At 39.6% G+C, this 27,118-nt stretch overlaps 1 protein-coding gene across 4 annotated transcripts in view; it reads left to right on the forward strand.

Moving 5' to 3' along the window:
* Adgre1 (adhesion G protein-coupled receptor E1) overlaps window positions 1–23,767 on the forward strand; it is a 157,290-nt gene extending 133,523 nt beyond the window's left edge. For all 4 annotated transcript variants that reach the window (NM_001007557.2, XM_087565697.1, XM_087565696.1 and 1 more), the window contains 6 exon segments: window positions 9,092–9,327; window positions 12,770–12,836; window positions 16,708–16,799; window positions 19,317–19,485; window positions 21,439–21,543; window positions 23,355–23,767. In NM_001007557.2, coding sequence (NP_001007558.1) covers window positions 9,092–9,327; window positions 12,770–12,836; window positions 16,708–16,799; window positions 19,317–19,485; window positions 21,439–21,543; window positions 23,355–23,360 — 675 coding nt within the window. In that variant the 3' untranslated portion in view covers window positions 23,361–23,767.
* Window positions 23,768–27,118: the final 3,351 nt, after the last annotated feature.

The raw sequence follows: 27,118 nt of genomic DNA on the forward strand, positions 1-27,118 counted from the left end.
TCTAGTCCCTGATTTTAGTGGAAATTGCTTCAAGTTTCCTTCCATTTAGTTTGATATTGGCTACTGGTTTGCTGTATATTGCTTTTACTATGTTAAGATATGGGCCCTGAATTCCTGATCTTTCCAAGAGTTTGAATTCAAGGGATATTGAATTTTGTCAGATGCTTGCTCATCATCTAATGAAATGATCAGGTGATTTTTTCCTTGAGTTTGTTTATATAGTGGATTAAATTGATGGATTTCTATATATTGAGCCATCTCTGTATCCCTGGGATGAAGCCCAGGATCATGATGGATGATGGTTTTAATGTTGTTGTGGTAAAAAAGAAAAATGTCATGACCAGTTTTCACACATACAGGTCTGTGCTTTCTCTCCTGAACATACAGCTTTCCTTCCCAGCTCTCTCTTTGACCCAGGCAGTCTGCATGCCATTCCAGTGTGGCCCCTTGCCACACTGTTTTGCTTTAACTCATAGTTCCCTTGGGTTGTTACCTCACCAATTCCGTAACGGGCTTGGTGCACCCCACCACCACAAATTCTCTTGAACGCAATTAAGTCGCCACATGAAAAAAAAATCACACAATAACCTCTGATCCAATTGATAATATATAATTTGCCCATCTAGACAGCACAAGATCCTATACACATCCATCCCTTATAAATAGTCATAGGACCTGTATCTATGCACAGAGAAGATTCTTAACATCTGCTGCTATGTTCTCCCAGCTCCTTCTCCTTGCTCCTTCTCCTTCTCTCCTGTATCTCCCTTCCTTCTAAAAACTCTGTTCCTGCCTCCCTTCTCATCCAATGACAGGCCTCGTTTTATCTTATCTGCCTTTACCTGCATAATGGCATCAACCTACACTTCACCCTTCTGGTCTAATTAAAAAAAATTCTCTCTCAAATGTAAGCTGAGCACAACTATTATAATTTTGTAATAATTAACACCCAGTCCAACATTTTATCAGTTAAACAGAATATTTAGTTATCTATTCCAACTTAAGAAAGGCTTAAAATCCATGTTATATCCTGGATATCTTGTATACTATGTGATAACTATCTAATTAAATATGTATTCTCAAGGTTAAACAGCCTTGATGGGCTATGAGACTATAACTAGTTTCAACCCCATCAGAAATCAGAGACAACCAATATATCTGTAAATATAGGAAGCCTAACATGACTCCCAGAACTGAGAAAGGTGAGACATTTTTTTACTTGCACAGTTACCTGTTAGTGACATATGAGAGCAGGTCTTCAGCCTTCTGGCCTAGGATCATCTGACAGATTTTTTAAGTGCAGAATTTCAAAGGGCTGGTCCTTCTGGCTCAGCAGAAATTATCAATTCACTATTCTGCAATGTGTCTTTTTCTGGACAGTATTTAGTCTGTAGAATAATCAGGCAATTTCTGTCCAGTTACTACCCAGTCACAATGGAGGTGGATATATTCAATTTCTTCTTTGAATCCACCAAAGGGGATAACATTAAATGTCATATTTTTGGATTTCTGCCATTTTTGAAAACAATTTATCTATATAAAGAAATCTGGACTGTTGTCCATTAACCACTCTCAGCTATTTCTGATGAGAATACTTTGAAAACACCTTAACAGTAAACTATCAGCCATGAGTTTTTTATTTAGTCCTTAATTCCTATGCTTAATCATCTCAGATTAGTTTACAATGGCATTAAGAGAAGGATTGGGTCCAAACCTTGTACTTTTAAATTTTTGGTAACAATAAAGGGAATTTATGCCAATGAAAGCCTTAACTTGTATCAAATAAATTCTATACCAATATAAAGATTATAACTTTAGCTTAGTAACAAATACAAGGATTTTTACCAAATGAGATTATGGCTATACAATCAATTCTAGCTAATTCCTTTCTGTTAAATTATGACCATTTTTAAATTCTTTAGAAAGACAACCTTAGAATAACCACTTTTAGCCTCTCAAAGTTTAGGGAATCTGGGCAATGACTCTTCAATAACTTCTTCAAGCTGTATGTGGGCATTGAGATATCCTTGTGGGGAGAGGGTATGGAAAATGGAGGAATAAATTGTTGTAGCCTGATGTCTGTCTTGACTGGACTCAGGGGAAAGTCCTTGAGATCAGGAATCCAAGCAGCCAGGTCAGCATTCAGATGATGAGCTTTACAAAGCTGTACATTCTCTAAGATATAAATCTCAAAACAAAATTTTAGTATCACGATATCTTTTTGTTTGAGTGTCTTGAATTTAATTTTTCAGTAGGTCTAACTTTGTCAAATCTAATCAATATAACTGGATTGATATGATTGGATTGAATGGAAGATGTCCAAAGCCTAATCACCATTTTTAAAAACACAAAGACAAAAAATGTTTCTTCCAAAATATTGTGTTCTTTAGTCTGTAGCCAGAAAAGCTTGTATCTTGTACTCTGTCCCAGAGAAATAATGTAACCACAAGATTAAAAATCATGCCCATTGTGAAAATTAAAGCAATATAAAACAGAGAAGTAAGCTAAACAATACCGTATGAGCCTGTTTAGGCTTCTCTAATCTGTCATGCTAGGAAATTAACCCAGAATTCCCATGGAGCCTGTGTTAAGAGAATATGAACCTTCTGTTTTGGTAAACATAAAAAATAACTACAAATCCTCACTAGCTAGCATTGATGAGCCATATGGCATAGCGAGGTAATTCATAAAACAATTTAATCACTTTTTTATTAATACCAATAACAATACAAAGTAAGCAACTTGTCAAACTAAGACTTTAGACCAAAATATTACCATGTTAAAATATTACAGATGTTAAGCTCTCTGCCTGGAGCATCAAACTTTTATTTATTAATATCTTCTATAATATATATCTGTATTCACTCTGTCTGGTGTACAGACTTCCATTTTATAATAACTTTTATGATTTGCAAATATCACCACTCTCTACTTGGAGTCAGTGACTAATCTTCCCTATCTAAGTTCTGAACTGCAGGTGAAAATCCCCATGTGATTCGGATAAACTCTGTACTCTCTCCTTCCAACTATAAAAACAAATTTAACCACATTTCCATTAATACATGTCATTAAGAAGCAGGCAACTTGTCAAACCAGGATTTTAGCTTAAAATTCCTGTGGAGCCCACATTAGAGAGAATCTGAGTATCCTGTAGACCAAAATATTACCATCTATCTGTTAAGCTCTCTACCTGGAGTGTCATACTTTTATTAATAACTTCTATGGCATATGTCTGTATTCACTCTGCCTGGTGTTACAGACTTTAATTTATTTCCACCTAGTTCTGAATCATGGATGAAATTCCCCATGTGATTCAGACAAAGTCTGTATATAAGTATTCTAAAAGCAAATAAACCAGGCTTTTAAATAAACCATACTCTAATCAACACCGGCTAAGGAAGCAGGCATCTTCCATTTATTTAGCTCTCTGTGGCTAGGAGCAGCCTGCACTTTCCACAGCAGGGGACCTGAGCCTGCTAGCAGACTGCCTCTGTTTCTTTTGTTTAAGATTCCTGAGCTAGCAACATCATGTGACTCAACATGGCACTGGACCCTTCTTAGAAAATAAAACACTTTCAGGCTGAAAAACTTCAATTTTTCATGGATTCTTGCCTCACGTTTGGTGCCACTTATGGTAAAAAAAAAAGAAAAAAACTGTGAAACTGGTTTCCATGTATATTGCTCAGCACTTTGTCTCCCCTTGACTTTCTCTCTGACCTGGGCGGTCTGCGTACTATTCCAGTGTGGCACCTTGCCATGCTGTTTTGATTTCACTCACAGTTCCCTTGGCAGGTATACACCAGGCATACACATCTCAACTCTATGGCAAGTTTGGTGGGTTCCGCCACCACAACTTTTAACTCAATTAAGTCACCACATGAAAGAACACACCACACAATAACCTCTGATCCATTTGATAATATATAATTTGCCCATCTAGACAGCACAAAATCATGTACATACCTATCCCTTATAAATAGTCATGAAAACTTGTATCTATGTGCAGAGAAGAATCTTAACGTCTGCCGCCATGTTCTCCCAGCTCCTGGCCCTCGCTCTGGCTCCTCCTCTTCTGCTTCTCCCTTCCTTCTAAAACCTCTGTTCCTGCCTCCTTTCCTTCTCATCCAATGACAGGCCTCATTTTAGCTTGTCTGCCTTCACCTGCATAATGACATCAACCTATACTTATTTGTTCTTGGATTTGGTTGCGTGTATTTTATTGAGTATTTTTGCATCAATATTCATAAGGGAAATTTGTCTGAAGTTATCTTTCATTGTTGGGTCTCTGTGTGGTTTAGGTGTAAGAATAATTGTGACTTCATAGAATGAATTGGATAGTGTTTCTTTTCTTTCTATTTTGTAGAATACCTTGAACAGTATTGGTATTTGTGTTCTTTGAAGGTCTGATAGAATTCTATCCTAAACCCTTCTGGGCGTTTTTTGCTTGGGAGACTTTTAATGACTGCTTCTATTTCTTTATGGGTTATGGGACTGTTTAAATCATTTATCTCATTCTCATTTACCTTTGGTACCTGATATCTGTCTAGAAAATCATCCATTTCATCCAGATTTTCCAGTTTTGTTGAGTATATGCTTTTGTAGTAGGATCTGATGATTTTTTAGATTTCTCCAGTTTCTATTGTTATGCCTCCATTCTCATTTCTGATTTTGTTACTTTAGATACTGTCTCTGTGTCCTCTGGTTAGTCTGGCTAAGGGTTTATCTATCTTGTTGATTTTATCAAAGAACCAGCTCCTGGTTTTGTTGATTCTTTGTATAGTTCTTTTTGATTCTACTTGGTTGATTTCAGCCCTGAGTTTGATTATTTCCTGCTATCTACTCCTCCTGAGAGTATTTGCTTTTTTTTGTTTTGTTGTTGTTGTAGAGCTTTCAGATGTACTGTCCAGCTGCTATTATATGCTCTCTCCAGTTTCTTTTGGAGGCACTCGGAGATAATGAGTTTCCCTATCATCATTGCTTTCATTGTGTCCCATATGTTTGGGTGTGTTGTGCCTTTATTTTTCATTAAATTCTAAAAAGTCTTTAATTTCTTTCTTTATTTCTTTCTTGGCCAAGTTATCGTATAGTAGAGCATTGCTCAGCTTCTGTGTGTATGTGGGCTTTCTGTGCTTTTTGTTTTTATTAAAGATCAGCCTTTGTCTGTGGTGATTGGATAGGATACATGGGATTATTTTATTCTTTTATCTGTTGAGGCATGTTTTGTGACCAGTTATATGGTTAGTTTTGAAGAAGGTGTCAGGAAGTGCAGAGAAGAAGGTATATTCTTTGTCTTAGGATGAAATGTTCTATAGATATCTCTCAAATCCCCTTCATAACTTCTGTTAGTCTCACTGTGTCTCTGTTTAGTTTCTGTTTCCATGACCTGTCCACTGCTGTGAGCGGTTTGCTAAAATCTCCTAGTAATACTGTGTGAGGCTCAATGTGTGCTTTGAGCTTCAGTAATGTTTCTTTTACAAATGTGGGTGCCCTTGCATTTGGGGCATAGATGTTCAGAATCAAAAGTTCCTCTTGTTGGATTTTTTCTTTGATGAGTATTGTTGTCTTTCTCCAGCTTTTTTGATAAATTTATTTGAAAGTCTATTTTATTGGATATTGGAATGTCTACTCCAGCTTGTTTCTCTAGTGCATTTGCTTGCAATTTTTTCCCAGTCTTTTACTTTGAAGTAGTGTTTGTCATTGTCACTGAAGTATGTTTTCTGTATGCAACAAACTGCTTGATCCTGTATCCGGTCTTTTCACCTATGTCTTTTTATTGGTGAACTGAGTCCATCAATGTTGAGAGATATTAGGGATCAATGAATATTGCTTCCTATTATTTTTGTTATTCGAGGTAGAATTATGTTTGTGTGTTTCTCTTCTTTTAGGTTTGTTGCGATAAGATAATTTCTTGTTTTTCTTGGGTGTAGTTTCCCTCCTTGTGGTAAAGTCTTTTCCTTCTATTAGCCTCTATAGGGCTGGATTAGTGGAAAGTTATTGTTTAAATTTCATTTTGTCTTGGAATACCTTGGCTTCTCCATCTATGGTAATTGCAAGTTTTGCTGGCTATAGTAGCGTGGGCTGGCATTTTTGTTCTCTTAGGGTCTGTATGACATCTGTTCAGGATCTTCTGGGTTTTAGAGTCTCTGTTGAAAAGTCTGGTGTAATTCTTATTTTTCTGCCTTTATATGTTACATGACCATTTTCCCTTACTGCTTTAAAGATTCTTTCCTTTCTCTGTACATTTGGTGTTTTATTTATTATGTGACGGGATGAATTTCTTTTCTGGTACTACCTGTTTGGTGTTCTTCAGGCTTCTTGTATGTGTATGGGCATCTCTTTAGTTTAGCAAATTGTCTTCTATAATTCTGTTGAAGATGTTTGCTGGCTTTTTGAGTTGGGAATCTTCACTCTCTTCTATATGCATTATTTTTAGGCTTCGCTTTTTTTTTTTTTTCATTATGTCCTGGATTTCTTGAATGTTTTGAGATAGAAGATTTTTGCTTTTTTTTTTACTTGACTGTTGTGTAAATGTCTTCTATGATATCTTTTTTTTGTTAAACACATATGCTATATATTTATTTTTTACTAAAATAGGAAATTATATATATATGTACATATATATAATTTCATATTTTCCTTAAAGTTTATTGTGGAGCCAGGTGTGGTGACTCACATCTGTAATCCCAGCGTTCAGGAAGCTGAAGGAAGAGGATTGCTGTGAGTCTGAGACCAGCCTGAGCTACAGAGAGAGCCTCTGTCTCAAAAGTCACAGTGACAAAAACTTCTCCTGTGGATATTCTTGGGCATCAGTGCAGTAATGCCACCTTAGGGTTAAGCGGCTCGGGGTCTTTTCTAGCCCATTGTCCAGACTGGCATCTATTTCAGCTTTTGCTGGGTGACTCCATCTTTCCAGGTTGTTTAATCATAAAAAGTGTAGCGGTGGCCTGACTCGTCCATTGACACCTGTGCACCCTCGGGCAAGCCTGTCAGAACGGCTGGATAGAAGCCATGCATGCACGCCTTTGACTCTTTTTTTTTTTTTTATTAACTTGAGTATTTCTTATATACATTTCGAGTGTTATTCCCTTTCCCGGTTTCCGGGCAAACATCCCCCTCCCCCCTATGATATCTTTTATGGCTGAGTTTCTCTCTTCTATCTCTTGTATTCTCTTGGTGACGCTTGCATTTGTGACTCCTGATCTCTTTCTTAAGCTTTCCATCTCCTGGCTGTCCCCCTTTGTGTTTTCTTTAATGTTTCTATTTCCATTTTTAGATTCTGTATAGTTTGTTTAATTCCTTCACCTGTTTGATTGTGTTCTCCTATATTTCTTTATGGGATTTATGTGTTTCCTCTTTAAGGGCTTCTCAGTGTTTACTGGTATTCTCCTGTGTTTCTTTAAGGGAGTTATTTATATCCTTCTTAAAGCTCTCTATCATCTTCATGAAATGATAATTTAGATCTGAATCTTGCTTAAAAGGTGTGTTGGGGTATCCAGGAATTACTGTGGTGGGAGGACTGGGTTCTGATATTGGCATGTCAAATTGGTTTCTGTTGCTTATGTTCTTATGCTTGCCTCTTGCTATCTGGTTATCTCTGGTGTTGTCTGGCTTCCTTGTCTCTGACTGGAGCCTGCCTTTCCTTTGATTTTGTGATCCTGTGATCCTGGATGTGTCAGAACCCTTCTGGGTTTGAGCTGCAACTGGGGTGTGGGCTGAGTGGCTTGGGATCCAGGGCATTGGCTCTGCTCTAAGCATATGTGCAAACTGGATGGCATGTAGGTCTCTGGCTTGGTGGGGTATCTGTGTCCTGGGATCCCAGGGGTCCTGGTAACATGGTGTATTTGGATGGACTTTGGGGTCTTCCTTGTAATCCTGGATTTTTCAGAATACCTGGGGAGTTGAACTGCAACTGGGATGTGGGCTGTCTGGGTTTGGATCCAGAGCCGAGGCTCTGCTCCCTGCACAGGTAAAAATCGGAAGGTGTCCCGGTCTCTGGCTGAACCTCATTACTCTTTAGTATGTGGTATGCATATGTGTGTGTGTGTGTGTGTGTGTGTGTGTGTGTGTTTACACCACGTGTGGTATGAATATGGAGGCCCAATGTAAGAAAACACCCTCAATCATCCTTCCACATTTCTCACTGAGGTAAAGTCTCTCAGTCAAACCAGAGCTGACTAATATGGTTAGTCTCACTATCAGGCTTCCTTCCAGGGCTGGAATTACATGTGGGCCACTGTGCCCAGTTAGCATTTATGTGGGTTCTGGGAATCCATACTTTTGGGAATCAGTTCTCTCCTTTCATGTGATCAAGCTTGGCAGCAAGTTCATTGATCAGCTGAGCCATCTCATTGGCCTGACCTTGTGTTTTTGAGACAGAATCTGTCTTTGGTCTGGAACTCACCAACTAGTCTAGGCTGGGTAGGTAGTGATCCCTAGGCAGTCTACATTCATCCTCCATACTGTCAGGCCTATGGGTACACATTTTCTTGGCTGTCTTTTATAAGGATCCTTGGGATGGATTTTCTTACCTATGGGGCATGGAGTGGGCAACTACTCTACTGACTGACAACTGACTGAAAGATTCCACGTAAGTCTAGTTGGTGAATGAATGTGATAGTGGACTTACTTAGAGAGCACATGGAGCACTCGCAGGAGTGTGGACGACTCCCAAGTAGTTGCATCACTGCAGAGTCGCACTGCATTATGGATGATGATCTCATGGAAGTGTTATCCTAGAATCCCTTTTCCCTTCAAGCTTCCATTGCTTATGTACCTTAACTTTTTCTAGGGCTACTCTCAGCTCTGGGAAACTTGGAGGAAGTATACTTGGAGTCCCAGGTGACCATTTGCTCCCTTCCTTGATGAGATTCCTTGCTCCATTACCATGACCACAGACCTTTGTCTAGTTGCCATGGCTACCTGGTCAAGATACTCCCTACTTCTAGATGTTGAAGGGGTGAATACATTATGCTTAGTGGGAAACAGGCTATATTGTTTGAGAAACCCCAGTAGAGGCCATTCCTCCCTTGCATTTGTAAATCAACCTTCTACCTACATGGGGGATCCTGACATGCAGACTTCTTCTCTGCAGACAGCTTGCGCTATCATTGCGGGATTTCTACACTATCTTTTCCTTGCCTGCTTCTTCTGGATGCTGGTGGAGGCAGTGATGCTCTTCCTGATGGTGAGAAACCTGAAGGTGGTGAATTATTTCAGCTCTCGCAACATCAAGATGCTGCACCTCTGTGCCTTTGGCTATGGGCTCCCAGTCGTGGTGGTCATTATCTCTGCTACTGTACATCCATGGGGCTATGGAATGCATAATCGGTGAGTATCATTTTCTTCTTTATGAAGACCTTGTTACCAGGCTTCATGATAACTCTACCAGCCACTTGATCAATGCCATGACAAAATAAATATAATAATAATAATGATGATGATAATAATAATAACAACAATAATAATTAAGGGAGAAAACTTTCATTTTAAATACATGTTGAAGGTATGTGTTACATCATGGCAGGGAAGGGACTAAAGCAGGAACCTGGAGGTGGGGACCATGGAGAAAGGATAATCTCTGGCCCACTTATGGCCATTTTCATTTAGCCCAGGCCCAACTGTCTAGAAATGGTGTTGCCCACAATAGACTAGGACCTCTCGCATCAACTAACATTTAATGAAACAATCCAAAAATATGCTCCCAGGCCAATTTGATGGAGGCAGTTCCTCCTTCCCAGAAGGCTTTAGTATGTATTGAGTTAATAAGCACTAACTGTCACAACATTCAAACCACAGAATACTCTGTGGCCACTAAGAACAGTAATCAGAGCAGTGATGTCACCAAGTGACTCAACCCCGATTGATCATGTATATAGGCAAGAAGACATTTCTGGGGTGGAAATTACAGGCTTTTGAGCATTCAAGGCTGATGCAGGTACCTGTAGCTTTTAACTGCAAGAGTTAGGCTTCTGCAGCTGCAGGCTGTAGAACTCAGCAATTTATGTCTCAAAGTACTCAGATTGGAGGCGTTCTAGTTTCATATCTGTTTTTCTGATAAACTACTTTGGAAAAGGCAGTGCAGGAGAGAAGAGGTTCTATTTCAGTTTGCTGTTCTAGGTTATAGTTCATCATTGTGGGGAGTCAAGCAGGGACCTCAAACATCTGGTCACACGGCATTCACAGTTCAAAGGAGAGAGGAATGCACTCAGTTCCATTTCCCGCCCTTACACAGTTTAGGAACCCCTATCTAGGGAACGGTTCTGTGCACATCAATTAGCTCCATTTAGATACCGAGCAACCGAGCCTGCTGCCCCCCAGCTCCCCAGTGAGCCTCGTCTGCTTTTATGTCACATCTGGCGGCAATCTCGTAAGTTTAATTAGGCTTACTTATAAAGTATGGGTGAGAGTTTATTTACAGGAGTGTGAAGAAAAATCTCTCTCTCTCTCCCTCTCTCTCCTAGCAACTATTAACCACCTATAAATCCTCAGGAAGAAGTGAGGCCTTGTATTGTTCTCAAGGTAGCCAGCTGGGTTAGCATGAAGGCAGCTGTTGGCTGGTAGTCCTTTGCAACTGGGATGCCACGGAAGGATCTAACAGCTGTCAATTAGTCAACCCTCCCTGGATCTCAGCATTATTATCTTATTTAAAAAAATATGGAAATGTGTCCTTGACATTGCGGTTTATCATTAGCATGAAATACTGGTTTAACAGTATTTTACAATACTCTAGCAATGCTCAACTCTTGCTCTGCCCTGGTGAGGAGTATGTCTCTATAGTTATATAGTTATCAGGACTACCAAATTGTTTACTACATAGAAAACATATAACTGTCTGAGTGTACTATTCCAGGAAAAGATGATATAGTTGAGCTCATTTGACTATTTGACTGTTTTTCTAAATGCATAAATAAAATCTGCTCAGTCTGTATAATGCTACTTGTGCATATGCTTTCATAACTGATCATTTAGTATTGGATGAGCATTGGTATGCTCTTCCCCAGGGAAGACTATTTCTCCTGCTATCAGAATTCTCTAGTTTTACCAATATTTCTTTGTGTAGGGATGAAGTCTTGTAGATTTCCCTCACATGAAGCCTCTGAACCACAACAATGACTCGTGGCTTGATAACCCTACAGGTGTAGCACTGGTGTGCGTGCCTGGGTGGTAACCAACAGCTCTCTAATTTGACTTAAGACCTACTCAGTGAGGGCTCTGCACCATCTCTGGGTAGGACAATAGAGCTGGGCCTGGTGGTGTGGGCAAAGGAGATCCAGCTCTGACGGGTCCTGCTAAGACTGAACCCCCAGTGAACTAGACTGGTGGGGGGAGGGCGGCAATGGGGGGAGGGTTGGGAGGGGAACACCCATAAGGAAGGGGAGGGGGGAGGGGGATGTTTGCCCGGATACCGGGAAAGGGAATAACACTCGAAATGTATATAAGAAATACTCAAGTTAATAAAAAAAAATAAAATGTAAAAAAAAATATAAAACTCAAAAAAAAAAAAAAAGAGCAGGAGAGCTGGCTCTGCCCCTTGCCAGCTGATGTACTCTGGTAAGCTGGCACCACACTTCCCTTGGGCAGTGCTGGAATACTGCCTAAGTGGTGTGAGCATGGGAAAGCCACCCACTCAGCTACCACCCAGGCCCAGATCTAGGGCTTTGAGTTGTCCAGGCCCAATATCTGTCCTATTTATGAAATGCTGGAGTGCATGAAGGGGCTGGTCCTCCAGAACCAAAGCTACATGATCTCCAAAACACAGGGTAACTTTAAGATATCTAAGAGGAGTCCAGTCATGATCCTGTGTTGATAGTGTAACAGAAGCCAGAGGCCTCAAACCAGACCAGTGACTTGCTGCAATGAATATTTGCACAAAAGGCTGTTTGGGCAAAAGGTTATACTGTGTGACACACTGTAGCAGCTTCCTTGATAAGGTTTTTAAAAAATTATATATAATATATATAATACATAATTATTTTTGCATGTTTGGTTTTTTTTGGGGGGAAGTTGTAAAGGTGGAGGATGAATATAGAAAGATGAGGAGATGAAGGTGATTGTGGTACATGATCTGAAATTCACAAGGAATCAATAAAAAGTAAAATAAAGACCAGCTCAGCAAAAGGTAAATCATTCCTACTAATAGAAGCCTAACCAACTACAGGGCTAGTGAAGTCACAGATGTTGGAGGAGGTCTGACAACCCGTACTTTTACTAAATTAGCATAATTTTTAACCATATTCTAAATATTTGTTCTTATCTCCAAAAATAAATGTAGTCTTCACTCTTCAAGGAAACCTCTTTACAGCAGAGACTACAAAAAAACCCCTACAATCAAACTACAGAATTGTGAGGCCCTGCTCCAACTGATAGAGCTATCCCTCTTCACCTAAGGCTCAGGAAATACTGAGTAAGAGGGAGTAAAAATATTGTAAGACCCTGAGTATATTCCGTAGTCAAGGATGATGAATAATGACTTCTTAATAGAGGGACTGTTGGTGTTGAGGTTTGAATGACATAGTGTACTAGTGGAGGATTACGTGGATGTAGAAAGTTCTACGAAGGCTATGAACTGATCATTATCCTGGACTCCATTCCAGGCAAAGGTCTCATGAGTATTTGTCCAGGGTCCATTTTGGCTCACATCACACTGGCACCCACCCACCTTCCCCATAATCAGCATTTTGAATGGATATCAGTCTGCAGCATCGAGGATGCACAATTGCCAGGGCATGTACTGAGACAATGCCCTTGCCTCTTGTATTTTCCTTTACAGCTGCTGGCTGAATACGGAGACAGGATTCATTTGGAGTTTCTTGGGGCCAGTCTGCATGATCATCACGGTAGGGAAAACATTTCTTCAAGAACATTTGGTGACCTTTCTTTGGTCAAATTAGAAAGTGTCATCACACTGTGAAGCTTGCTAATCTCAAAACTCTTTCCTGTGATTCTTGGTTCTTGAGGTTTCTGGGTTAGGCTGTAACTGATTTGGGATGTGATTTCTCTGTCAACTTTATTGTTGCTCAATTGCAAAATGTGTATAAGGGACAACAGCTCTTTTTGGTCATGCTTTGAGTTTAGTGGGAAATAGGTTTGTCTGTAGAAAGAATCTCTTATGCACTGGATGGAAACATCATCTGTCAATAAAAAGGTGATGGCTGACTGCTGAGTCAGAATATACTAGGTTGGAGTCTGGTAGGGAGATAGGAACTCCTGGATAGGGTCAGATGTGGGGAGAGATTTCCCCTGAACTCTGAGGAGACAGACACATGAAACTCAGGAAAGGTAACCAGCCATGTGGCAGAGCTTAGACTAGCTTTAATGGGATAACTGAGTTATAAGCTAGCAGGCACCAGTCAAAGCTTTTAGCCTAGGTGTTTATTCACTTACAATTTCATATAGGGTTTCATCATTAAAACCAGTGAAGGCAGGAATTCAAGCAGCACAGGAAACTGGAGGCAAGAGCTGATGGAGAGGCCATAGAGGAGTGTTACTTTCTGGTTTTCTCATCAGGACTTATTCAGTCTGCTTTCTTATGGCACCCAGGATCACCTGCCTAGGGGTGGCCCTACCCACAATGGGCCAGCCCCTCGCTGACCAATCACTAAGAAAATGCCCTAAAGGCTTGCCTACAGCTTGATCTTATGTAGGCATTTTCTCAGGAGGCTTGCTTCTCTCAGATGACTCTAGCCTGTTTCAAGTTGACATACTGCTAGCCAGTACAATGGTTTTCATCTCTTAAACCTGAGTGGCTGCTGATAGTATGGCCTTTCCTGGGGAAATGTGAACACATTTTTACTTACCTCAGATAGGGTACCCAGGATGCACCAGAGCCATGATTCTATCACAGTTCAGTTTGTCAGACCAATGAACTTACTGGGATTACACAAAGGAGCCTGAGTTGGGGTAACCCTGAGCATAAATTGCTTGAAAGCAGCTGCTTCATTAGAAATCTGGGGGCATAAATGTTTTGGGAATAATCAACTGGGGGACATGCCAAGCTGGGGTACAATTCATGAAAAGTACCCAGTCATTCTTCCATGGATCAGGCATTTAGCAAGTTGGAGAATCTCCCTTCCCAAGAGTCATTATGATTTCTATAACCTAGGGTGAGGTGGTGTAATCCTGTAAGTTTAAGGAAATTCCTGAGACTTGTGAGCTATTTATTTCCAGAGTCTTTACTGTAGGACAGATTGTTTTAGCTTAGAGATTGTTCCACAAGTGTTATACTTTTCCACCTAGCCCTGTTACATGGCCTAATGTCCCTCTTAGGGGACTGCATGCTTTCTTGTTTAGCTATATCAAAGGATTTTCTTCTCCCTCATAATTCCAGCCCTGTCATGGAGAGTGGTATTGGAAAACAGAGATTGTGATTAGGATAATTAGCAAAATGCCTGACATTGACTGTTCCTCAACACATAATAGATTTGAGAAATGATGGAGATAAAAATAATAATGAAATGTTTCTGTCTTTAAAAAAATTTAAAATATTTTTGTATTTTCCATATTTTTCTATGTGGTGGGATTCAAATCCAATCAGGAAGTAGTTGGTTACTTCCAAAAATATTCATGCCACTATTGCACCAGTAGGCATATCTTGCCTGGCAGGTTGGTATTTTATTAATTTTGCACAGGATACAGAGAGGTTAGACTATTGACAGTTGTACTCTTCCTGCCCAGCAAAGAGCCTTCTAGAACTATGAATGTTTTTTTTAAAGATTTATTTATTTATTTATTATATATAAGTACACTGTAGCTGTCTTCAGATACACCAGATACATCTCTTTACAGATGGTTGTGAGCCACCATGTGGTTGCTGGGAATTGAACTCATGACCTCTGGAAGAGCAGTCAGGTGCTCTTAACCGCTGAGCCATCTCTCCAGCCCTAGAACTATGAATGTTAACCAGCATGGAGGAAGCTGAAATGTTTATTTCACCCACTTCCAAATTTTCAAAACAATTTTCCACCTGAAAAATTTAGTTGTAAAGAAAAATAATCCCCTTATACCTTAGGCTCTCCACTGGGGTAATTTTGCCTTTCAGGGGACTGATGGGAAAGTATTTTTTCTGTTCCCACAACAAGGAAGGAGGATAACACTGGCATCTAATGCACAGTGTCCAAGAAGTTGTTCGGCAAACTCTAAGAAGGGAGCCTTGTACATCCCACATTAAAGGTTATATGACCCCAGATGTCAATATTACCAACATGGAAAAACCTATGTCCATGGTTTACATGAATCCTATTTTCTTTGTTTCCTTCCCTGTTGCTGTGATAAAATGCACTGCCAATTTCTCCCATTCATAGCAGTCCTGGGTTGTCTGTTTTTCTTTGTGTAGGGTTGAAGCCTCATGGTCTTTCCCTTATCTACTTTGACATGTCCATTGCTATTGTTTTTGTCCAGCCAATGTTTCTTCAGTCATGTTGAGACATTCTGGGTGTAACTCCTGACATTGTAAGGAAATATAATATCACAGCAAAATCCCTCATAGCCTGGCTCCTAGAATATTTTTGTTCCCACTTCCATAATGTGCCCAGAGCCTTAAGTATAGGAGTTGTGTTCCCAAGAAAGAGCATATCAATTGGTTATCCAATACCAAATGGTCATCTCTGAAAACATACATACAAGTAATATGTCAATGAGCAGGTTTTATTTAGAAATATATATGTATACAATACACACACATATACATATGTATATGTAATAATGGAAAAAGAGGCCATGGATTTCAAAGAAAGCAAGGAGGGGTATATTGGAGGGTTTAGAAAAAGGACAAGAAAGGGAAAATGAATATGAATATATTCTAAGCTCCCTCTCTCCCTAGAATCCTGACCAAGCCAACTTAAGGGCAAAAGAATTTATGTGGCACACAGTTCCAAGATACATCCAAGCACTGTGAGAAGTCAAGACTAAAAGAATTCAAAGCAGTCCATCACAGTACACTCATAGTCAGGAGCAATGAATTTATGCACTGTGCTCAACTCACTCTCTCCATTCGCATACATCCATAAGTCTCTACTTAGGCTATGGTACCACCCACAATGGCTAGGTTTTCTCACTAATCAAGATAAACCCCAACATGCATACTCATAGACTAACTTTAAATTAGACAGTCCCTTACTGGTGTTCCTGGAGGCTTGCCTCCTAGGTGTTGACAGTTAATACCAACCATCACACACTACTTTGAGAAGGTTGAGGGAACACCATTCAAGAGAAGGAACCATCTGTTTTGTGTCACAGTATATGACATCGACATTGGTTTCAGTTCTAACTGAAATGATAGGAAATAGCTGGTGCAAATAAAAATATCTACATGGGAACAACAAAGAACAATTAGTTCCAAGATAGTTACAGTATAATAGCAGAGGTATGCATTATCATCACCCACACTATAGACTCAGAAGCAGGCAGGGAGGTTCAAGGCTTAAGAAATGGGCTATGGACGCTGTGGCACACAATAGCAGGTTGGATAACTACATGTGGGGTGTCCTATGGGCTCCATCAGTCATGATTCTGGCTTTCTGATGCCCACCCTAAATTGGAAGCTGTCAGTTATGTATCAAGTCCAAGCTATTTAGACCTAACAAATCCAGAATTGCAACCTGGCATCCTCCATCTAGAATGGGTTACTAGAAGCCATATTTCAACATGTAGATGAACTGGTCATAATCCGTCTATGTATCTTGTCTACACACCCTCTGGTTATCTTCGCAGATCAACTCTGCCCTCCTTGCCTGGACACTGTGGGTGCTGAGGCAGAAGCTCTGCAGTGTCAACTCAGAAGTCTCTAAGCTCAAGGATACGAGGTACAGTCTTTCTCACCTTTACTCACTCATTCCCTTCCTTCTAACAAAGCCTCATCAATCAGCTTTCTCTATCATGTTCATGTGCAGATGCATGCATGCCATGATGCACATGTATGGGTCAGAAGACACCTTGGGTGTTGGTCTCTATTCTGTCTCTTCCTTTCATCTCACCTCTGGGGCACTGGAATTACAGATGTTCATGTTAGAACTAGAACTCAGATCTTCATGTTTGTGCACTTAGCACTTCACCCATTGAGCCTCCTGCAAGTCTGGTCACTTTTTGTATGTTTATTGCAGAGAAATGATGAGGTTTGTATAGAATAAAAGAGTCCAGACAGAAAACTTGCCACTCCATTGATGTCCTTTATGACCTGTATGGCATTATGTTACTTATATAGGACGTCTACAAAGTTCACTTTCTTCATCTGTAGAAAGGGGATATTAATATGGTTTACTTTATGTAGCTAATAAAGCATTTCTATAATTTCTGGGAACACTGAGCCTTTCATGGATCACAACTGTTGATACATTCAGTATTAGTGTGAGCACCCCAACACAAACATGGACACACATGCCTAATGCACTATACAAACATAAATATATGTACATATGCATGCACACATAAAAACATGGATGTACACACGTGTAAACACATAAACACACAGAAACAGGAACATATATGCACACACATACTCATGGACATAAGCATACATGGATGCACATGTACACATGAACTCACATACATACCTACACATGCACATAAACATATGCACACATACCAATATGGATATATGCACACACACACACATGCACACAATACATTCACATGCCCACCCCCATATGCCCATGTACACACAAATGCAAGCACAACATACACATACACATTCACATGTACACTTATATACATACTGAACCACTCACATGTTCACATACAATGCACATCCACACATGAAATCATAAATACGCATCTATTCGCAAACATGCAGATGTACATGCATACACACAGAGACACATGCACAATACATTGACATCACACATGTACACACACACCATACACATATGCACACATATATACACATATAACACAAAAACATATAAGAAGACTCATAATATTTTTAAACGCTTGTCTAGTTTGAGACAGACTGTCCTTCTGTGGGACAAGCATGTCTGGAATCCATAGTTCTTCAGGGCTGGGGTTACTCAGTGTGCCACATGGTCTGTTTCAGAGTCTCTTTCTCTGGCTGGGAGTCACATGGGACAGTGCGATGCACAGAGAGGGTGAGCGTCTCGTAAATGTCAGAGGATTAGTGATTGAATAAATCATTCACTAACTGGCCCAAAGCCTGGACCACTGCTTGTCACTCAGTTCTTTTCTCCTCCTCCTCCTCTTCCTCTTATCCCTCCTCCTCCTTCTTCTTCCTCTTCCTCCTCCTCTTCCTCCTCTTCTTCCTCTTCCTCCTCCTCCTTCTTCTTCCTCTTCCTCCTCCTCCCCTCTTCCTCCTCCTCCCCTCTTCTTTTTCATCTTCTCCTCCTTGTAATCATCCTCATTCTCCATATCCATCATCATAATAAATATTGAATAAATATTATATTATAATAATAATGAATATTATTATTAATTATTTTAAAAATAGCATCACAATTTGTTCTGTTTCTATCGTTCTTTTCCTGTCTTAGTTTATTTTTATATCAAAATAAATTTAACCATGCAGAAGCTTGCTTCTGTCTAGATTTTTGTTTATTGTGAATTTATAGGATCTGTGCATAGTCTTTCAGCTACCACTGCCTCACTCCTTATTGTGACAGTGTAATGTCCCACTGCCTCATTCCTTATTGTGACAGTGTAATGTCCCACTGCCTCATTCCTTATTGTGACAGTGTAATGTTCCACTGAATGGCCATGCTACATTTTCTTTAACCTACATTTATGTTTTTATTTTATAGTATGTCCATTAACTGGTTTTTACCAAATCTGATCTAGCCTATATTTATCTATAATTAATCCATTCCTTCAAATTCTGATGAATATTGCTAATTGTCTTCCTTTGGGAGGGAAAAAGAGAATGATTGCTTCACCTGCAACCATTTCTTTTCATGTATGTGTCTATTTCATTTTTAAGATAATAAAAAGAACTAAGTGATGATTGCATAATATGTGAGTGTACTCAAAGTCACTGAATCACAGTTTTTGTACTTAACATGGTGAATTTGTCTCAGTGAAAGGACCTATAAGTGTTTTATAACCATGGATTTACCATTCACATGAGATCTAAGTGTCTGTATGTGGGTCTTTTTAGCCACTCATTGCTAAACCAAAAATCTATTCAATACACACACATCCACACATCTTTGAATACATGTGTATTTGTGGATAGCATTTTAATTGCCTGTAGGAGTTGAGACAGCAATTTTTACTGTTTTTATCACCCATATGATATCATCTTTAGACAGTGCCATGTCTTCATGGAGACCATACCAGCTCCCAAGACAATTCAATTTGTAAATATTATCTTCCAGGTTGCTGACCTTCAAGGCCATTGCCCAGATTTTCATCTTGGGTTGCTCCTGGGTGCTGGGCATTTTCCAGATTGGTCCCTTGGCAAGCATAATGGCATACCTGTTCACCACTATCAACAGCCTTCAGGGGGCCTTCATCTTCCTCATTCACTGTCTGCTCAACCGCCAGGTATGTTGCCTACTTGCATCTGATTCTCTGAATAGAACCACTTACTGCATGTGTTTGTAGCAGACCTACTCCCACACCTAGAACTGTGATATATGTGTGTGCTTTGTATGTTGTATGTATTTGTGTGTATATGTGTTTTTTTTGATATGTGTTATATGTGTGGATTCACACCTGTGCTCTTGGCTAGACACAGATTTTGGAACTCTTTCTCTATCATGTCCCCACACATCTCTAGTATTTTATTTAAATAAAATTGTTGTACACATGTGTGTAATCTCTTCATGGAGCAGTTTGACAGGGAAAAAGTGAAACTGAGAATTCCTCGCTTCTCCTTCTGGGCCTTCTGTGTGTCTATAGTCTGTGGTCTGTAGCCTATTTGGCCATCATGTTGTGTTTGTCAGATCTTTCTGAATTGCCTGTGTGCTATCTATCTATCTATCTATCTATCTATCTATCTATCTATCTATCTATCTATCTATCTATCTATCTATCTATCTGTGTGTTATCTATCCTCCGTCTAATAAAGGGCTTACCTTGTGTTTATTAAATAGCGCAGAAAACAGAGCATAGAAAAGGGACAAGGAGTTATTTTTGGAAAAATTTGACAAAGCTTTACCGTGGGAGAAATTACTTTACAGGCCATGGCCGACCCAGAAGAGCACCCTGAACGGCTGCAGATCTTATCATCCTGTTTCCACATGCTGCTTTCCACATTTATGAGACATTTGTTTTGTTTCAGGTTGCTTTCAACTTGTTTGTTGCTCTCAGCAATGAGCACTCCCTCACACATCCCACATACATTTTGCTGGGCCAGGGATATGGGAAGTCATATAATTTAATGGTTTAGATTTTAAAAACTGATAACCTGAATAATTGAAGGCATAGTAAGGTTGATTGCATTGTTCTCTTAAAAACATGTTAGACTTAGACATGCTGAGCATATGACAGGATAGAATGTGGAACACATAATCTTAGATTACTTCAAGGTATATTATTAACTTGGCAACGATGTCTAGAAAAAGCTCAGTGTCTTTGAAGACAGATGGTATTTGGACAATAATGTATCACTTCTATGCACATGAGTGTAGTGCATGTAAAGGCCAGAAGAGAGTCCCTAGAGCTGAAATTGTGGGTCCTTTGCACAAATAGGGGAGACTCTTAAGGCACCAAGTCTTTTCCTAGCTCTTCCATTCTGTCTTTTGAGACAGAGTTTTTCAATGAGTTTGAAGGATCAATTGGTCTATACTGGCCAGCCTCAGAAAGTGTTCGATCTCTACCTCCTTAGAATTGGGATGCTGGTGTAGAGTCATGCTGGTACCCACCACCAAATTTTCTTTATTCTTGAGAATTTAGCGCACATACACAATGAAATATTATCATACCTACTGCCATTCCTCTTCACCAGATTCCACACATACCTTCTAACATGACCCCCAACCAATGTCATGTTTCATGACTTAAAAAATCCTACTAAGTCCAGTTAGTGTTTTCCATATTTGCATGAGTGTAGAGCTATCCATTGGAGCATATCCCCAGAAAAGACGGGTTCTTTGTCTGTCAGAAAATATCAACTTCCAATAAATCCTCTGGAAGGGTAGAACCTAGAGGTCTTCTACTCAATACATACTAGAATTTGGTTGGCACGATCTTGTGCAGGTACCACTAGCTACCATGAGTTCATGAGTGTGATGGGCATGTCATGCCCAGAAGACGGTACTTCACAGTACCCCCCTTATCTCCTCCAGTCCTTACATTCTTTCTAACTTCTTTTCTATGATGTTTCTTGACCCATTTTGTATTGGTTGATGTAGGTCTTGTTTAGGGCATTTCATGCATTTCTTAAAAATGTGGGTGCTGGAGATCCAAACTTAGAACCTCACATTGTATAGCAAACTTAGTGACTGGGTATTTCCCAGCTTGGTTAACTTTGCTTTCTTTTGTCTCCATCTCCAGGTACGAGATGAATATAGGAAACTCCTCACCAGGAAGACTGATCTTAGCTCCCATTCCCAGACTTCTGGGATTTTACTGTCATCTATGCCTTCCACTTCTAAGACGGTAAGGGACTTTACATTTCCCACTGGTGCTGATTAGAAGGGCCACATCTGCTCAATAAAACCAAAGAATACCTTGTGTCAGTACTGCTGGCTGCTAAGTGTGCTCACTGTGGGGATTGTAGGATGGGGATATTGGGGCCAGGATCCCCACATTTACCACTTATTAACTCTGCAACCCAAATAGGGTGACATCCACCAATGCAAAGAGAATATACATGCTAAAATTTTTATCCTAGTCAGTGACCAATGAGGATGTCAGAGAGCTGGTATTACTCATTCAAAGAATGTGATAGTTGACATTCACAAGTTCTGTGACTAGCTTTGTTGTTAAGTCACAGGTTGGTGGATTAGGCTAAGAAGGTGTCATAGCTACAGTTTTGTTACCAGGACCCAATACCCAGCAAAAGCAACATAAGGAAGGAAGAGTTTATTTCGTTACAGTTCAGAAATCAGCATCAGGAGCATGGGGCAGTTGGTCACATGGCATCCACAATCAGGAAGCAGGGAAATGAATGTTGATGCTTGGATCACTTTCTCCTTTTTATTTAATCTTGTCTCCTAGCTCATGGAATGATATCACAACACAAAGAGTGGGTCTTCAAATTTCAGTTAATGTAATGTACATGATCCCTCTTAGACATGATCAGAGGCTTATAAGTAACTCCAGAATCTTTCAAGGTGGCAGTAAATATTAACCATTAGAGATGGGGTTTTATTCTAACATAAATAAAAATAAATGTAATAAATTTCAGAAACATGGTTAAAATTTGAAATCATTCTGTTAAGTGAAATAATCCAGACACAGAAGTACAAATATCTCATATCATCTGTCATATGTAGAATTCATGGTCATAGGTGACATGCATGTAGAAGTATAACCATTTGAGAGGAGAAAGAGGATGAATGGAAAGAATTGATCAAAGTATATAATGTATATGCATAAAACCATTAAAGAGAAACACATTATTTTGTTCAATATACCAATAAAGACAAAACAAATAACATACATGTTTATATAGCTATATTCTGGGATTATTATATATAAATAATATTTATTGAATTTATTCAATGAGTTTGTATCAGTTTTTATCTTAACATAACTTTATGCTGTAACATCATTATTCACTTAGTGCATACCAAATACTTAGTCAAATGGATCTACCTTAGTTTCAGTTCCTTTGACAATCCCTTGACAAAAGCAACTTTATAGAAAAAGAGTTTATTTCACATCAAAGTTCCAGATAACAATTCATTATCAGGGAAGTCACAGCAGTAGATATCGAGAGACTTGGTCACATTACATTCACAGTCATCAGCGGGGAGCAACTAATTCAAGCATGTATGCAGTGCTCCGCACAGCATCCATTCTTAACAGTTTAGAACCACATTTCTAGGGATTGGTGCCAACCATGCCACTACATCAGTCAGTATAATCAAGGCACATCTCTAGGTCAGTCTAGTCTGACAATCCCAAACTGAGACTCTCTTCCCTGGTGAGTCCAGACTGTGTGTTGCTGACAGATAAAATTAACCACTACTCTTGTCACTTGTCATATTCTTTGGTGCTGTACCCCTGATAAATAGCCCATGCTCTAGTAAATCACCTCCCCCAAAGATGCTCACACAAGTAACAAGTTAAATCCAGTGAATCACAAAGGACAACTGTGTTTAGAATTTCAATGTTTATGCATATAGCCTGTTTCTATATTGATATCCATGTATATGTGAGATGGTTGCCCCCACAGATAAGACTGGATAATTTAGAGACCAATTCTGTTTCTGACTGAGGTCATTCTCTTTTGTGTTTTTCAGGGTTAACATTTTTCTTGCTTTTAAATATATTATGGAGCAACATTTGAGGATTGTAAGTGCTTCAAGACTACTTCGAATCATTATATAGCTTATGGAAATTTAAGGTATCGTTAGTTGGCGGCAGCTTTATATTTAACTCAAAACATGGATAAGTGGAACCAAACTCCAAGAGCTTCATGCACCAAGGAGAAACATAAGTTACTTACTCAAATGAACTCAAATGTCTTCTGTGCCTTGCAACTATGAAGCTCCACATGTTTTGAAAAGAGCATATCCAGTTTCAATGCCACAAGGGATTAGCATTTTTGTGTCTTCTATGTCCTTTCTTGTGGGGTTCCAGAAATTCTCATTTAACACCTATCAAGTAGTGAGCACAGAATAGCTCTCAATAAAGTATTTGTTGTCTGTCTGAATGACTTACCTTTTATTTACTCTTTTACAATTTTAGACATGTATGCATTGGTTATATCTTCCCCAATTCTCCCACTTCCTGGGCAAAGCCATCTTCACATTCTATTTCTCTTGTAAAACAATGAGCCCAGTTATTGCTTCTGAATGCTGGGATGTGGACTGATTTTGTTGATGTTGTGGCTTGAACATGTGCAGAAACCACAACTACAGTGAGTACACGGGTCCATGCCATGTCCAGAAGACATGATGACACTTCTTTCATCCCTGTATATAATATATTATATATACATATATATATATATATAATATAGTTCATATATTCTTTCTATCTTCTCTTCCAAAATGTTTCCTGAATTGGGGGTTTCATATAATTGTCTTAATTATGAACAAGCATTAAGTAGTCATTTATTCTCAGTACTTGAAAAGTTTTGAGTCTCTGTATCTTTCTGGTTTAAAATAAATGACCAGTAAAACCATAATGGGAATACCAAGCAAGCAACATTACCCAAAGAGGGGAGCAACTGTCACACAAACACTAAAAAATCACATACATTGTATTTTAAATATTAATCATTCCATTCATTTACATCTCAAATAACTTCTTGGTTACCTCTTCACAACTCCCCATCCCACATCTTCCATTCCCCCTCCCCTTTGCCTCTGTGAAGGTGCTCATCCACCTACCTTCTGCTGCCCCACTGCTCCAGTTTCCTCCTGTGCTATGACATCAAACCTCCAGAGGACCAATGGCCTCCCCATCCACTGATGTCAGACAAGGCTATCCTCTGCTAAATATGTATCTGAAAGCTTAGATCCCTTCCTGTACACTCCTTGGTGGGTGGTCTGGTCCATGGGAGCACTGGGTGGTCCAGCCAGCTGACATTGTTCTTCCAATGGGGTTGCAATCCCCCTCCTCCTCCAGATCTTCCACCAGTCCCCAACTGGGGTCCCTGAATTCAGTCTGGTGGTTGACTTTAAGTATCCATACCTGCATTCATCAGTTGCTGGCAGAACCTCCCAAGGAAACACCAGGTTTCTGTGAGCAACACCTCTTGGCAACTATAACAGTCTTGGGGTTTGGTGTCTGCAGACAGGATGGATCCAGAGGTAGGGCAGTCCCAGATGGCCCTTCCTTCAGTCTCTGCTCCATTTTTTGCCCCTGTCTTTCCTTTGGACAGGAACATTTCTAGATTAAAAACTTTGAGATAGGTGGATGGCCCCATCCTTCAACCGAAGACCATGCCTATCAACTGGAGGTGGTCTCTACAGGGTCTATCTCCCCTTCTCTGTGCATTTCAGATAAAATAAACCCCTTAGGTATCCTGGAGTCTCTTGCTTCCCTGGCATCTGGGACTATCCAGTGGCTATTCCCAGTTCCTCATCCCCCAAACCTACATGTTGTACTCAATATCCTGACCTTTGTACCTCTTTCCTGTCCCCTTCAGTACCTAATATAACCCATTTATTTCCTCCCCTTCCTATCTCCCTCCAAGATAACCCTTTTTTCACTCCCTCAATTATCCTGTTCCCTTCTCCATGAAGGACTGAAGAACTCACACCCTGGTCTTGCTTCCTCCTAAGCTCCATCTGGTTTGTGGGTTGTGTCATGGGCATTGTGATAATTTGGGATAGTATCCACTTATCAGAGAGTACATACCATGTGGGGTTTTGTGTCTGGGTAACCTGACTCACAATGACATTTTCCATCCATTTGCCTGCACATTTCATGAAGTCATTGTTTTTGATAGCTGAGTAGTACTCCATTGTGTAGATGTACCACAATTTTTGTATCCATTCCTCTGTTGAGGGACATCTGGGTTCTTTCCAGCTTCTGGCTATTACAAATAAGGTTGCTATGAACATAGTGGAGTATGTGTCCTTGTTATGTGCCAGACTGACTTCCAAAATGGTTTTATCAACTTGTAGTTCCACCAGAAATGAATGAGTGTTCCTCTTTCTCTACAACCACAGTCTCACCAGCATCTGCTGTCACCTGCATCTTTTTATCTTAGCCATTCTAATTGGTGTGAGGTAGAATCTCAGGGTTGATTTGATTTGCATTTCTCTGATGAACATGTTGAACATTTCTTTAGGTGTTTCTTAGCTAGTTGAGATTCCTCAGTTGAGAATTCTTTGTTTAGCTATGCACCTCATTTTAATGGGGTTATTTGTTTCTCTGGAGTGTAGCTTCTTAAGTTCTTTGTATATATTGGATATTTGCCCTCTATCAGATTAGTAGCTAAAGATCTTTTCTCAATTTGTAGGTTGCCATTTTGTCCTTCTGACAGTATCCTTTGCATTACAGAAACTTTTCAATTTTATGAGATTCCATTTGTCAATAGCTGATCTAAGAGACTGAGCCATTTGTGTTCTGTTCAGGAAATTTTCCTCTGTACTGATGTAAGGCTCTTGCCCACTTAGTATTCTATCAGATTTAGTGTATCTGGTTTTATCCACTTGGACTTACAAGGAGATAAGAGTGGATCAATTTACATTCTTTTACTTGCTGACCACCAGTTGAACCAGCCCTATATGTTGAGTATGCTGTCTTTTATCCACTTGATGGTTTTGGACTCTTTACCAAAGGTCAGGTGACAATTTGTGTGTGGGTACATTTCTGGGATTTCAACTCCATTACACTGATGTACTTGTCTTTCTCTGTACCAATTTTTTAACCAGTTTTTATTAAAATCACAATTTCTTATTTATGCCCCAAATACAAGGGCACCTACATATGTAAAAGAAACCTTACTAAAGCTCAAAACACACATTGCACCTCACACAATAATAGTGGGAGATTTCAACACCCCACTCTCATCAATGGACAGATCATGGAAACAGAAATTAAACAGAGATGTAGACAGACTAAGAGAAGTCATGAGCCAAATGGACTTAACGGATATTTCTAGAACATTCTATCCTAAAGCAAAAGGATATACCTTCTTCTCAGCTCCTCATGGTACTTTCTCCAAAATTGACCATATAATTGGTCAAAAAACGGGCCTCAACAGGTACAGAAAGATAGAAATAATCCCATGCGTGCTATCGGACCACCACGGCCTAAAACTGGTCTTCAATAACAATCAAGGAAGAATGCCCACATATACTTGGAAATTGAACAATGCTCTACTCAATGATAACCTGGTCAAGGAAGAAATAAAGAAATTAAAAACTTTTTAGAATTTAATGAAAATGAAGGTACAACATACCCAAACTTATGGGACACAATGAAAGCTGTGCTAAGAGGAAAACTCATAGCGCTGAGTGCCTGCAGAAAGAAACAGGAAAGAGTATATGTCACCAGTTTGACAACACACCTAAAAGCTCTAGAACAAAAAGAAGCAAATACACCC

The sequence above is a fragment of the Rattus norvegicus genome, chromosome 9 (genome assembly GCF_021556685.1).
Source record: "Rattus norvegicus strain SHRSP/BbbUtx chromosome 9, alternate assembly SHRSP_T2T, whole genome shotgun sequence".
NCBI lineage: Eukaryota > Metazoa > Chordata > Mammalia > Rodentia > Muridae > Rattus > Rattus norvegicus.